The 14,231-nt window shown below is 36.0% G+C and overlaps 1 protein-coding gene across 8 annotated transcripts; it reads left to right on the top strand.

Moving 5' to 3' along the window:
• Positions 1-492: 492 nt before the first annotated feature.
• On the top strand, positions 493-8,384 carry LOC21394354 (serine/arginine repetitive matrix protein 2). 8 transcript variants are annotated; one of them, XM_024174080.1, is made up of 9 exons: positions 493-1,230; positions 1,849-2,298; positions 2,466-3,003; positions 4,078-5,423; positions 6,155-6,211; positions 6,343-6,741; positions 7,210-7,290; positions 7,545-7,686; positions 7,934-8,384. In XM_024174080.1, exons 1-6 carry the CDS (start codon positions 693-695, stop codon positions 6,372-6,374), a joined length of 2,961 nt encoding a protein of 986 aa, XP_024029848.1. In that variant the 5' UTR covers positions 493-692; the 3' UTR covers positions 6,375-6,741; positions 7,210-7,290; positions 7,545-7,686; positions 7,934-8,384. The 8 variants fall into 8 exon arrangements, with proteins under 8 accessions (XP_024029848.1, XP_024029847.1, XP_024029845.1 ...); XM_024174079.1 differs by having other exon boundaries at positions 7,916-8,384; XM_024174077.1 differs by having other exon boundaries at positions 7,905-8,384.
• The last annotated feature ends 5,847 nt before the right edge of the window (positions 8,385-14,231 follow it).

The following is a 14,231-nucleotide window of genomic DNA, read 5'->3' as shown; positions in this document are numbered from 1 at the left end:
ATTAATGATAATTCATTATTATTATATTATTAATATATTAATTTTTATTTATTAAATAATTATTAATTACTTTATATATTAATTTAAAATTATTAATTACGGTAATTTTAACTATCTAAAACAATTTAAACTCACAATTTATTAAACGTTATTACGCATAATTATAATTTATTAAATACTCAATTATTTTTTATAATATATATATTTTTTAATACAACTAAAAATAATATTTTTCAAATCAACAACACTATTAAGCCGGTCCTCAGCCTTTTTCCTTATTAGATTTTGTTATCAAATGTACTGGTGTCTATTTTTGTTTCCATGAAACCGTGATATGAACCACTCTAATCCCACCGTTTAAAAAAAAAAATTGTCCATGCGTATTCGTATGGTCCGTACTGTAGTCACACCCTTTTTATTTTATTTTATTTGTTATCGACGAAATAAATCTCAATCTAATCTAAAAAGAAAAAAAAGGGGAAAATCTGGCTTTCCATATTTTTAGGCTTTAGCTTAGGTTTCTTCTTCTTCGTTTTCGTCGATTCTAGGGTTTGGAATCGCGTTGATTTGAAGCGCCGTGCTGATAATGAGGCCTTTTTGATTCATCGAAGGAACGTTGATTCATCGAACTACTTTAAGTATCTAGGGCTTGCGATTTTTATTGAGTTGGGAACTAGGGTTTTTCGTTTCCAATGGCCGATCGGAGTTCAGCCTTGGCGAAGCCGATATGGGTGAAGCAAGCCGAGGAGGCGAAGCTGAAGAGCGAGGCGGAGAAAGCGGCGGCGGCGAAAGCGGCTTTCGAAGCCACATTCAAGGACGTGGAAAAGAGCCGCGAGAAGGGCGGCGCGGCGGCTTCGTCAGACAGCGAGAGCGACGAGGAGGCCGAGGAGGACCTGTCGAGGAAGCCTATTGGCCCGGCGGACCCCGCGAAGTGCATGGCGGCCGGGGCCGGGATCGCGGGCGGGACGGCCTGCGCGCCGTCGTCGTTTGTGGTGACTGCGAAGGACGCCGACGGCAGGAAGTGCCCGAATGGGGGCGCCCAGATCAAGGTGAAGGTGTCTCCCGGGGTGGGAGTGGGAGGGACGGAGCAGGAAGGGGTGGTGAAAGATATGGGTGATGGGACTTATACGGTTACTTATGTGGTGCCGAAGAGAGGGAATTATATGGTCAACGTTGAGTGTAATGGCAAACCAATCATGGGCAGCCCATTCCCAGTGTTCTTCAGTGCAGGTATACTTCTTAGAGCTTTCATGTTTTCGTTGTAAATTTGTTTTTGAGCGGTGGTTAACTTTATTTGTTGCTTGCTTGTGTACTGAAAGAGTTGTGTTAGATATCTCAACTTTATCCCAAATTTTCAATTATAAAGAGTTGTTTTAGTGCTCTCAACTTTTATCCCAAATTTTCAATTATAACCCATATTTTTTTCCATATTAAATTGGAAGATATTTTTTTAAACACCTACTAGAAGGATGGAAACTCACTCTGTGGATAAAGGTTGGGATCCCTGGCATTAATCTTGATGATCTATCAAGTATCATGTGAGCTGTTTTCTATGAGAACAATCTTGAAAATGCTAATGATTTTGGTTTCTTTTGTTTCTTTGTTGTAACTTGTAAGTATTATATGGGGAATGTTGAATATAATTGGAAAATCATAGCTGGTGAGTTCATTCCAAGTGTTTCTTCAGTGCAGGCAGATGGTAATTTTGGGTGAGGGGATTATTTTCGCTTATTTCTTTGTGAAAGGATTGCTTTACGGTTTCTTTCGTGATTGGAGCACTAACTATATGCGCATCAGATATCATCTCTAGGATGACTAGTTTGACAAAATTGTTTTGTTGTCAATCAGGTGCAACTACTCCTACTAGCGGAGGACTATTGGGTTTGGCTCCCACATCTACATTTCCGAATCTAGTTAACCAAACCATGCCTAACATGCCAAATTACTCAGGGTCTGTTTCAGGGGCATTTCCAGGACTGTTGGGAATGATTCCTGGCATCATTCCTGGTGCTTCAGGTGGGGCCATTTTGCCCGGAATTGGAGCATCTCTTGGCGAAGTTTGTCGAGAATATCTTAATGGTCGCTGTGCCAAAACTGATTGCAAGTTGAATCATCCTCCTCATAACCTTCTAATGACAGCATTAGCTGCAACAACCAGCATGGGTACTGTAAGTCAAGTGCCAATGGCACCTTCTGCTGCTGCAATGGCTGCTGCTCAGGCAATTGTTGCTGCACAAGCCCTTCAAGCCCATGCTGCGCAGGTGCAAGCCCAAGCTAAGTCGGGCAAAGACTCATCTGGTATCATTCTGTCACTTTACTTAATGATCTTTATAGTTCCAAGTTGCTAGTTTCTTCCCCATCCCATTCTTTTGCTTTTTTACCCATAAGTTGGGCTGATGTTCTTTCGATTATGTGAAGCATTGTCGTTCAATTTATTATTATTTTTTGGTTACTTTTCTAATCAGCTTCACCTGACAAAGCTGGAAAGGATGATGCATTGAAGAAAACACTTCAAGTTAGCAATCTTAGCCCACTTCTCACTGTCGAACAACTGAAACAACTTTTTAGCTTCTGTGGAACAGTTGTTGAATGTACGATCACTGATTCAAAGCATTTTGCATACATAGAGTACTCTAAACCTGAAGAAGCAACAGCTGCATTAGCATTGAATAATATGGATGTTGGGGGTCGCCCCATGAACGTTGAAATGGCTAAATCACTACCTCAAAAACCAGCTATACTAAATTCACAACTGGCTTCTTCATCTTTACCCATGATGATGCAGCAGGCTGTTGCCATGCAACAAATGCAATTCCAACAGGCTTTGCTTATGCAGCAAACTATGATGACACAACAAGCAGCAAGCCGAGCTGCAACCATGAAGTCTGCCACTGAATTGGCTGCCGCAAGAGCTGCAGAAATAAGTAAGAAGTTGAAGGCTGATGGACTTGTGAGTGAAGAAAAGGAAGAGAAGGAAGAAAAGGAAGCAAAGCCAAAATCTAGGTATGTCTCTTTGCTGATTTCTGTAATAAGATTATTACTATATTTTGTTCTCTCTCTCTCTCTCTCTCACACACACACACACACACACACACACGCGCGCGCGCACGCGCACACACACACACTCAGTTATAGGTATGGAAGAAAGCTTCACAAAGAGTATGCAATACAGCTAAACAAAAATAAAATAAAATAAAGATGGAGGACAAGTCATGGTAGTTTTTCATTGTCTCGATTGCCTAATGAATGAAAAAGCCCTAGAGTTGGCATGGGGCATTTGAACTTGATGTGATGTTGTTTAGATGGATGCCACATGTTATCATTACCTTGCTATTCGGATTGTTTCTTTTCAAAAAAAGGAAAAAAAAAAAAAAAAAACCTTGCTTTGGGGATTTGGGGCTGTCATTAATTCGGTAAAGAGGGGAATTTAAACTTAAAGGGAAATTTCATTGAGAAGAAGATCCTGTCTAAGGCCTTCTAGGAGCCTTATCTAGGACGTATATTTTCTCGTCTTCTTTTTGCTGCAAGAAAATGAACATGCCCTTGCTGCCCTTTATAAAGCTGGAATTATTCAAATGTTTTGACACTTAAGGGAGGAAAAACTGAAAATTTTGTGCACTAAAATACTCATTTTAGTTTCATGATTAGACGCCTCTCTCTCTCTCTCTCTCTCTCTCTCTCATAAATATCTAGTCAATTGTTTTTGCACTAGTACTTGTGTGTGTATTTTCCAGAGAATATATTAACATTTTTCTTCAAGAGAATGTATCAGGGTGCTGAGGTTATCTCTCTCTCTCGTAAATATCTAGTCAATTGTTTTTGCACTAGTACTTGTGTGTGTATTTTCTAGAGAATATATTAACATTTTTCTTCTAGAGAATGTATTAGGGTGCTGAGGTTATCTTTCTCTCTCTCTCGTAAATATCTAGTCAATTGTTTTTGCACTAGTACTTGTGTGTGTATTTTCTAGAGAATATATTAACATTTTTCTTCTAGAGAATGTATCAGGGTGCTGAGGTTATCTTTTGTACACTTTTTTTTTGGGTAAGTTTGAGATATTCTTGTCTAATTTTACAGGTCGCCTTCACCTTCTCGCAAGAAGTCAAGATCCAAGTCAAGATCACCAATCAATTATCATAGAAGGCGGAGATCCCCTTCTTACTCTCCTCCTTCCCGCCAAGCTAGAGATCGTCGATCTAGGTCACCGATAAGGTCTCGCCATTATTCTAGCTATGACAATGAGCGACGGTCATTTAGAGAGATTAGGGATGGTGGTGACCGATATAGACGAAGGGATTCAGGTAGATCACGCGATCATCATGTGTCTTCTTCAAGAAAACATAGGAGTAGGAGTGCTAGTCCTGGAAGACGGAAGTCATATAGAGTTGATTCTGTATCACCAAAACGTCATCGAGAAAGTACTCCACGCAGAGCAACTCGTGCTGGTTCAAGATCGCCGAGCTACAGTAGAGGAAATAGGTCATCTCCAAGAATCGATGATGAACGCAAGCTAAATCACAGAAAACGTTCAAGGTCGATATCTCCAGATGGTAAGTATCACTCAAATGGCACAAGAGATGAAACCCGCCATGAAAGATCAAAGCACCGTGACAGAAGGCGCTCCAGGTCAGTCTCTGCAGAAGATAAGCATCATAGAATGTCATTCGCAAGAAGTACAAATGAAACTAAATCTAAACATAGAAGGCGGTCCAGGTCAAAATCTGTGGAAGGTAAGCATCGGTCTGTTGAGAAGGATGCTAACAGAGATGACAAGTCAAAGCATCGTGGTAGAAGGCGTTCCAGGTCGACATCTTTGGAAAGTAAGCGTCTCTCAGATGGGAAAATGAATGAAACAAGAAATGAGGATTCAAAACATGATGTCAGGCGGTCAAGATCAAGATCAAGGTCAGAGTCTTTGGAAGATAAGTTTCACTTTGATGATAGCGTGGAAGGAGGTAGAAATGAAAAATCAAAACATCATGCTAAGAGGCGTTCCAGGTCAAGATCTGTTGAAAGCAATCATAAATTGAAGGAGAAAGTGGATGATGGTAGGGATAAAAGACCAAAGCATCGTGGTAGAAGGCGGTCCAGATCAGTATCTGTTGAGGCTAAGCATCACAGAAGGAGTAGATCATCCTCGAGAAGTTCTGGGGAAACCAAAATGAAACATAGCAGGCGTTCTGGGTCTAAGTCTCCTGATGGCAAGAACAACTTTAAAGATAAATTAAATGAAACAAGATACAAGAAATCAAAGAGTGGTAGGAGAAAAAGATCTAGGTCAAGTTTGCTTGAAGAGAAGCTTCGCAGAGGAAGTAGCGGATCTCAAAGTAGTTCGGATGAGTCTGAGTCAAAAAACATAAGGCGGTCTAAGTCAGATTCTGAAGGTAATACTCGTGGGGAAAACAAGGTGGAACCTGATTCAAGTTGAGTAATATAATACTAATATGTGATTAGAATGAATGTTCATATGTCTGTTTCAAATATGATGAAAAATATGTTGAAGAACTTGGGAGAAAATATTAACAATTGAAGTTGTTCAAAATTTAGACATACATGTGTAAAATATGCCCCTATTTGTTTCACTGGTTTAGTTCATTTCAACTCAGTTTAAACAGTGAGCACAGTTTGAACTGATGTTTGGTAAACATGTAGGCCTCGTTCACTTTGCGGATTCGAGTTTTCAATTCGAGCTGAGATGTGACATTTTCTGAGAGCTTTTCACTGTAGTAGAAAAAGTTAGATGTGACATTTTCTAAGAGTTTTTTACTATAGAAATCTAAAACTGAAAATTCAAATCAGTGAAATGAACGAGGCCGTAGTTTGAATTATATTCCTGTTCGAACTGAGTTAAACAGTCCAATTTAGAGTTTAGCTCTCCCCTCAAGTTCAACTGTTCAAACTAATCTTGAACAGTAAAAATGTGTCCACTCTCTCTGCTTTTCACACCTACCAAACATGAATTTGAATTTTATTCCATATTCAAATTAAAACTTTAACTGCACATCCAAATATCAATTCAAACTACAATTTAAACCACACAGTTTGAATTTTTTCTGTTCGAATTAAAAAGTTCGAATCAATAAAATTCAAATTAGCGAACCAAACCCAAAGAAATGGTGCTTTGGTAAAACTAATAGAATTTCGTCTGACGCAGGGAGGCCAAGTAAACATGAAGCACCTATCACTGAGCATTTAGAGATTGGTGGAGCTGGTAATGAAGCATTGCTCCCCTCCCTTTCCCACCCTGAATAAGGGAATGGAGAATTGATTCTCTGGGTTATTAATGACAACATCTCACCTTTCTTTTCTTCTTTTTTTTTATTTTTTTATTTTTTTTTTCAGAACTGGAGGATCAAAATGGCAGAGGCATGTGAATAATGATCCAGATATTTCAGCTGACAACAGCGCAGAGAATATGATTATGGATGGCAGCAGGGCTGTTTGAATTCAACATTTTTCGCTCCAAACAATGCTGACTAGAGCGATTCTGCTGATAAACTCCAATCAAGACTTTGAGATTCTTATATATGAACTTAATCTAACTTGCTAGAATGGCCGTGTTCTGGGAAGACTGCTTAATTTTTCTATTGGTGCGTGGCTCTTCATGAATTTTGCTGTGTGTTTGTTTTATCTTTTGCAGGTCCTTTTGGAACATACTGGATTAATTATTTCAAGGGTGTTCTGCTTTCATCTGCAATCAACTCATGCATTGGTTGTAGTGAGCTTCTTTTTCTGATTTATGTATGTTGGACCATTACCTTTGTCGTTGTGACAAGTAAATTGAAGTGTGATTCAAAGGATGCTAAATTTTATTATTTGGATAGAAACTTATTTTTTCTTGGTTCTTATATTATCATTATTATTATATTGTTAAGTTATGACCTTTAGGAAAGGATTAAGTGCTTGATGCAAAAAGAATGATCTAGGAAAGTTGGTGCATAAATGCTTTCTAAAACTTGGAGATAAGAGTACTTCATGTTTTAAGAAGGTGAACCTCAATCTAGGTTTTGTTATTAATCCATTCACCAAGTGTGTTGTGTCTAATATCTACATTTCCTCTTTGCTTTTTTCTTTTCCTTTTATACCCTTTGTTTTAGGTGAATATTTGAAGCATCCCCTCTTGGCCTTTCTTTGATATGGTTGATCTTAGGTCCACTTTTATTTTCAATTGATGGAATGGTGGGCCTGTTATGTCCGAAACACATGCAGGGCTCTTTGCATGGTGATGTCTTTGGAGCTTTGTGAGATTCATTTTGGCGCAGTTGGTTTTTTTGTGTGATGTAAATGAAGGTATGCAGTCACAGATTTGATAGTTCTGCATATGGAGTGTATTAATGCAATTAAGGTTATGTCCAGGTCTTAAAGTTTTTTGGGAGTGTTGGTTGTCGTATATTCAAATAGACATTAGTAACTTATGCCAATATATTATAGATGTTGTGCCTTACTCCTTCCACCATCTTTGTTTTTTTCTTTTTTTTTTCCTTTCCTTTTTTTTTTTTTGGGGGGGGGTTTTCCCTCCCATCCCAAATACTTGTCTTGGTTAGGTAATGCTAAAGTCAAGTGATACTCAGATTTTGCTGGGAGGAATTGCATCAAAATTCATGGTGATGAGTTTGAGCAGACGGGGGATTACTTTTTATTCTTTTACTTGAATGTACACGTTGAATGCATAATGGTTTTAAACAGGTAATTTTCCTCAATTACTGGGTTTGTTCTGTTGGGGAAATTTCAGCACCTATAGTTTCCTTTTAACCTTTACAACCTTCTTGACAGCTTGCTAACCTGCAAACATGCTTTTTAGTATTACATTGTTCTTTCTTTGAGATAAAATAAAAGTGCTTGATGTAGTAGTTATTCGCTGAATATCTCTCTTCATAAGTTAAAAGTTACGTTCTAGTAATTAGGTTTCTGTCAGTTGGCTATCGTAAAGCAGTCCTACGCAATGGCTTCCCCGTGGGAATTCCCGAGTGTTTTTGCTGTTATGGAACAATGAATCTGCTAGTTGGGAGGATTTTTGGTACTATTTTTATTTGCACAGAGGCCATTTTTACGCCAACTGTTTTTGGCATTTAGACCGACATTGTATGCTATCTGAGGTATAGGTTTAGCTTTTAATGGAATGTTAGCTTCATCCTCTGCACTACTTTGAGGCTTGAGGAACTCGCTATGCTTTTTGGCTGCTGTTCTGTGCAGTAGTTTTTCAATTCTTCATATGTTCATAGCTAAAATTAATGCGTGTTTCCCGTTTGAAAAATGTTAGCTCCAGTCGTCTGCTACGCCTTTCTCTTCACTTGTGAAGAATTGGCATTCGAAAGAGATAAATTCATCGAGCCTGAAAGGGTTATATAAGGGATTTTCAGTTCCCAAGCTATATTGTGGCCCTCTCCGAGGGGTTTTTTTTTTTTTTTTTTGTATCTTTTTCTTGCACTTGAAAATACATTGTTTATCGTCTTCCCTTCAATTCTTCAACAAAGATGATGTTTTTTTTTGTTTTGTTTTGTTTTGTTGTTGTTTTTTTTTTTTTAGTGCACTTGAAAATTCATTCGTCTTCCCTTCTAGTCTTCAACAAAGGTGATTTTTTTTTTTTTTGTTTTTTGTCTTTTCTTGTTTTGTTTTTTTTTCTTTTTTTTTTTTTCTGTTTTTTTTTTTGTTTTTTTTGTTTCTTTTTTTGTTTTTTTTTTTGTTTTTTTGTCTGTGTTCCTTGTTCTGTTAATTATTCACAAACTTACCAAACCTTTCAAACCAAACAATTAGAAGTCAGTTTAGTTTGGATTTTCCAAAAAATGATTTTTTTTCTAAAAAACCAAAAAATGATTTATTTTTCCTAAAAACCAAAAAATGATTTATTTTTCCTAAAACCAAAAAATGATTTATTTTTCCAAAAAACTGAAAAATGATTTATTTTTCCAAAAAAACTGAAAAATGATTTATTTTTCCAAAAAAACCAAAAAATGATTTATTTTTCTAAAAAACCAAAAAATGATTTATTTTTCAAAAAAACTAAAAAATGATTTAGTTCGCCTCGCCGCATCCAAAATTCGGAGTTAGTTGCTTGTCACTGTTTGCTATTTCCAGAGTTTTTTTTTGTTTTTGTTTTTTTTGAAAAACAGGCTCTCTCTCTCTCTATTAACCCTTGGCTTTTTGGCGGTTTAGTAAATAGAAAGGAAAGAAAATGAGATTTGTACATTTACGATACTTAGAGTTTATTTAGTTTGTTAATTTGAGTTTTTAATTCGAGTTGAGATGTGATTTTATGTGAGAATTTTTTACTGTAGTAAAAAAATTAAATGTGATTATTTTTTAGAGTTTTTTACTGTAGTAAAATTCAAATTCTAAACTTGAATTGGTGAAATGAGCGATACCTTAATGGTTTGGTTTGATGAATGTAGATATTGAGTTAGTGCTTGAATCTTTGGGGAAAAAAACGGTGGTTGGGGTAATAGGAAGGAATGGAAATCGGAATGCAACACCATTTCCCATCACGTTGTTTAGTTTGTCTTTTAATCAAAGGTGTAGTGTCGTTCTTTGAAACGATGTTTCTTAACTAAATGGGCGAAAATGGCGTTTTTATTCCCTGACTAAATTATCTTCGCCGAATTTCCCCTTTTATACGGTAAACAAATACGAGTCCTAATAATAATTAAATATTATTTTCATAAAATAAAATAATTAAATAATAACTATTGTAACTAAATAAAATAATTTAGTTAAATAAAATGACAAGTTAACTGAATAATGAATTTCATTGAAATAATGATAATAAGTATTTAAATACTGATTTTAATCAAATTAAATAATCAAATTAAATAATCAAATAAGATACTTAGGACCCTGTCCAAATGAGCATTTTACAGAGTCGACAAGGAATTTCATTAATAATTAGCTGTTTTGATTATTTGGAACAACACAATGAATTTAGTAGATCTTTTTAAGAGTGATAATAAGTATTTAAATACTTATTTTAATCAAATTAAATAATCAAATAAGATACTTAGGACCCATCCAAATGAGTATTTTATAGAGAGCCGACAAGGAATTCCATTAATAACCGGCCGTTTTGATTATTTGGAACAACTCGATGAATTTAGTATATCTTTTTAGGAGGTTCCAATGATTATATATAGAATATATCCAATTTTTATAGTGTGATGGTTTGTTGTTCACAGATTAGCCGTATCTACAGTTTCTTTTAGGGTCAATATCAACAACGTAGTTCATCCAACGATAAACCTAATCCGAATCATAGAGCTACAACACAATCAAATCTGAATGAATAAATGTTGAATTAAATCGTACCAATCTCTATAGGGGTTATTACTCATTTTTGTAGTTGTTGTTTTATTTTTCAATTATTTCTTCAATTAACAAAAGAAAAGAGAAGACAATTATTAATAGTAAAAGTTCTCTTATGGGATAGCTCAATAACTAAATAACTATCATTTAACAATATATATATATATATATATATTCAAATATGTAATTTGATCTTTTCGACTGTTTTACTTCATTATTTTAATTAAATAACTAAATAATTACTTTCGATGTTTCTTAGATTCAAAGAATAATTTTTTAAATAACTAGAAAAATTAGTTAAATATTCTAACTATTTTAAATAACTTGATAAGTTATAATTTTTTAATCTGTTAATGATTATTAATTGTTAAATTAAAAAATTATTTTCATAATTATTAAAATATTTAACATGACTATTCAAATTTAAACAACTTGAAATAGTAATCTAATTTTCTGATTAAATAATTAAAAAGATAATAAAATAATTATTTTACTTCAATAAAATATCATCAATACAATCCTATTTATAGTTTAAATTAAAGACAAGGTATTTTTGTTGTTAATTTCATTCTAATCAAACAAAGTAGTTACTGTTCCAGATATTATTTCAAAGTTTCAAATTTCAATTAAACAAAGTAATTATTATCTTTCAATAACATTCCATTAGCATTTTTGATTTGGGATGGAAAATGGCATAATATTATTAAACCAAATCAGCAGTAGCAAAAGGGGTTACAAAACGAGGTATGTAATCACATCCAAGAACAAACTTCAGACTGGAAAGCAAAACTAGCAAGCATATGAGCAACAACATTCCCTTTTCTACCCACATAAGAGCATTTCCAATTACGAACACTGGACAAGGACACAAGAATGTCACTGATAATCACACCTTCCTCACCTAGCGAAACATTGGAGTTGACAGCTTGGCTCAGCAAAATGTATATATTGGGCCGATTTAGTTCATTTATTCGAGTTGAGATTTAACTTTATGCGAGAATTTTTTATTGTAATATAAAAATTAGATGCGACTGTATCTAAAAGTTTTTTACTGTAACAAAACTCAAATTTTAAACTCAAATCGGTAAAATTAACAGGACCATAAACCACAATGGTGAGCAAACGCCAATCCTTCACGCGAAGCTACACATTCTGCAAGGAAAGTCGGTTAATCCTCTTAGCGCAGCAAGGTAGATTCATAGCATTAGCATCCCGTATTACAGCTCCAATTCTAATGAAATCACCGTGTTTATTTTGAGGAAACTTTCTGGAGGAGGACACCAACGAACTTCGCTCCCATCTTGCACCCGCCTCGCTCCATCTTTGTTGGACTCCAACATCTCTGAAACTCGCCCAACATACGACCTATCAACTCCAAGGAATCCGCCACCGATCTATTTAATATATTATTCGACCACCAAATTGCCCAAGCAATAACACAAAAGATTTCCAAATTATGTCTTAAATCTGACAGGCTCCAAGTAATACACAAACCACTAAAACAACCCACCCTCGTAAGTTTCAGCTTCGGCCAAAGGGCACAAGAATCCTAAACTTGCCGGGCATATCTGCACGTCCATAATGCATGCTAGATTGTTTCGCTTTCTTCACCACAGCACCTGCACGTTGGAATACATGAAACACCACGATGAACTAAACTCGCAAGGCATGACAAAATGTCATTAAAAGCTCTCCAGACAAAGTTTTTACTCTTATTTCGGATGTTAAGCCTCCAAAGCTTGATCCACCAATCACGAACAGCAATTACCGCCGACCCTCCTTGAGCTTCTTTGAGTTCCATAGCCAACCGATATCCCGAACGAACCGAGTAAATGCCCTTAGCATCAAAGTGCGAAACCCAAGTATCATCACTAGCACCACAACTCAGAGGAATACAATAACTAGCCTCACAGTCCATGAGCCTAAAAATACTATTTATGAGAGCACGATTCCACTGCTGATTAACTTAGTGGTGGGCATAAACGTCGTTGGCCTTGGCAACCAAAGATCATCAAAAATCCTAATATTCTCGGGTAGTCTTGATAAATACTCTTTAAAAGTACACGAGTCAGGATTTTTACCTTTCATTTTTAACTTATAACATTTTTAGTTAAAATAATTACACTCACAAAAGGATATTTATCATGAGTAAGGATTAAGGGTTAGTAAAGTTTCTATTTTTTTCAATATTTCTTAACAGAGCCCACCCGCCACCGTAATCCATGTCTCAGTAAATCTCTTCCCCATAACAAGCTTCGCCATGTAAAGGATGGGTTATTTCCAACACTGACTTCTAAAAGGAGCCATGAGGAAAACACTTCGCCTTAAAAATTCTTACCATAAGAGACTCCGGGTTCATTACATTATGCCAACTCTGCTTAGCCAGTATTTATTGTGTTTTAGCTTGTTTGTGGGAAGTCCCACATTATTTTTGTATGAAGGGGGCTTGGACTTTTGGCTTCTATAAATAAGCTCTTCCCTCTCCTTTGTTTAGTATCCAAAAATCCTATCTTCTTACTCAGTTTTAAGGAGGTCCTTTAACAATGATATCCTAGTAGTGGGTCAAAAGTACCCTAAAGTTGTAATTGTTCTTTGAGATTAGTGAAGTGGTCTACTACGGTGGTGTCCCGAGGACGTAGGCAATTTGCCGAACCTCGCTAAATCCTGGTGTGTTCTTTCTTTTTATTCCTACTTTAGTAATTTTACATTCTGGTATATTTCTGTAATTGTTAGTATTCAGTAGCTATCTGTCGGGTTTGTAGGCTGTGTATTGTATTGTTCTTAGGGTACTATTTATAGTTATTTTTTAGTGGGAAATACCCGATTTTCCCAACAGGTATCAGAGACAACAGTTCGTCCTAGGCTTTATCATATTGTTTGCTACTGAATACTTTTGTTTGGTGTCATAATGACGACGGAAGTACCAACTTCGATGAAAGTTGAAGCATCAACCTCCTCACCCATTTCGATAAGAAGCATAATGTCAAATGCGAGATTTGTAGTTGAGATATTTGACGGTATTGGTCATTTCGGCATGTGGCAAGGCGAGGTGCTAGACGCTCTCTTTCAGCAAGGTCTAGACATTGCCATCAAAGACGAAAAACCAGAAGATGTTCAAGAAAATGATTGGAAGACTACTAACCGCCTGACGTGTGGGACAATTCGTTCGTGCCTGTCCAGAGAACAGAAGTATGCGTTCAAGAACGAGACTTCTACAAATAAGTTGTGGAAGGGGAGAAGCGGATCGTGTATGACAAAAATTTTCATAAAACTTTTGAGATACTCTATAGATTATATTAATTTATGCACGAATAAATTAATCTCATTAATTCATTTATTAAGAACTCAGTCAGGAAAAATACCTGGAAGCCGACTCGGATGATAACTTGAGTTCTTTAACCACGAACAGTCCTTGCTCCAATCTTTGTGTTTAGAAAACCAATGTCTTCTACGTCAATTCCTAGAATCCATGAAGACGTGTGTGTGGGCACACATGAGACAAAACGGGTTACAATAAACGCTCGAATTTCCACAAACACCAACGCATGCACGATGTGGAATTTTTGGAGAAAAAGTTTTTCCTTCCTTTCTCTCTTGAGAATTTCGGCTAGCCTTAACTCTTAGGGCATAAATTGTTTTTAAAAATTGTCACAAAAATTGTATCCACAATTTTCTACTATTATCTTATTTATAGAGTAGAAGTCAAACTTCTAGAATGAATCAAATCTCTATCTCCAATTTGAATTTCGAAACGAACTCTCCTCTATCCCTTATCCCTTAGTGTGGCCGGCCAAGATGGGGATTCTCATCCCTGTGTGGTGCTAATACTGGATAGGGAAGGAAGAGAAAATCATCATTTATCCTGTAGTCCAATTTTATTTCAATTTCAAATTCGAATTTAAGTCAAACTTAAATTAATATGAATTTCTAAATTGAAC

This window comes from Morus notabilis, unplaced genomic scaffold (assembly GCF_000414095.1).
Source record: "Morus notabilis unplaced genomic scaffold, ASM41409v2 Scaffold1055, whole genome shotgun sequence".
Taxonomy (NCBI): Eukaryota; Viridiplantae; Streptophyta; class Magnoliopsida; order Rosales; family Moraceae; genus Morus; species Morus notabilis.
The sequence above is the reverse complement of the archived record's forward strand: the minus strand, read 5'-3'. Positions and strand labels throughout refer to the sequence as shown.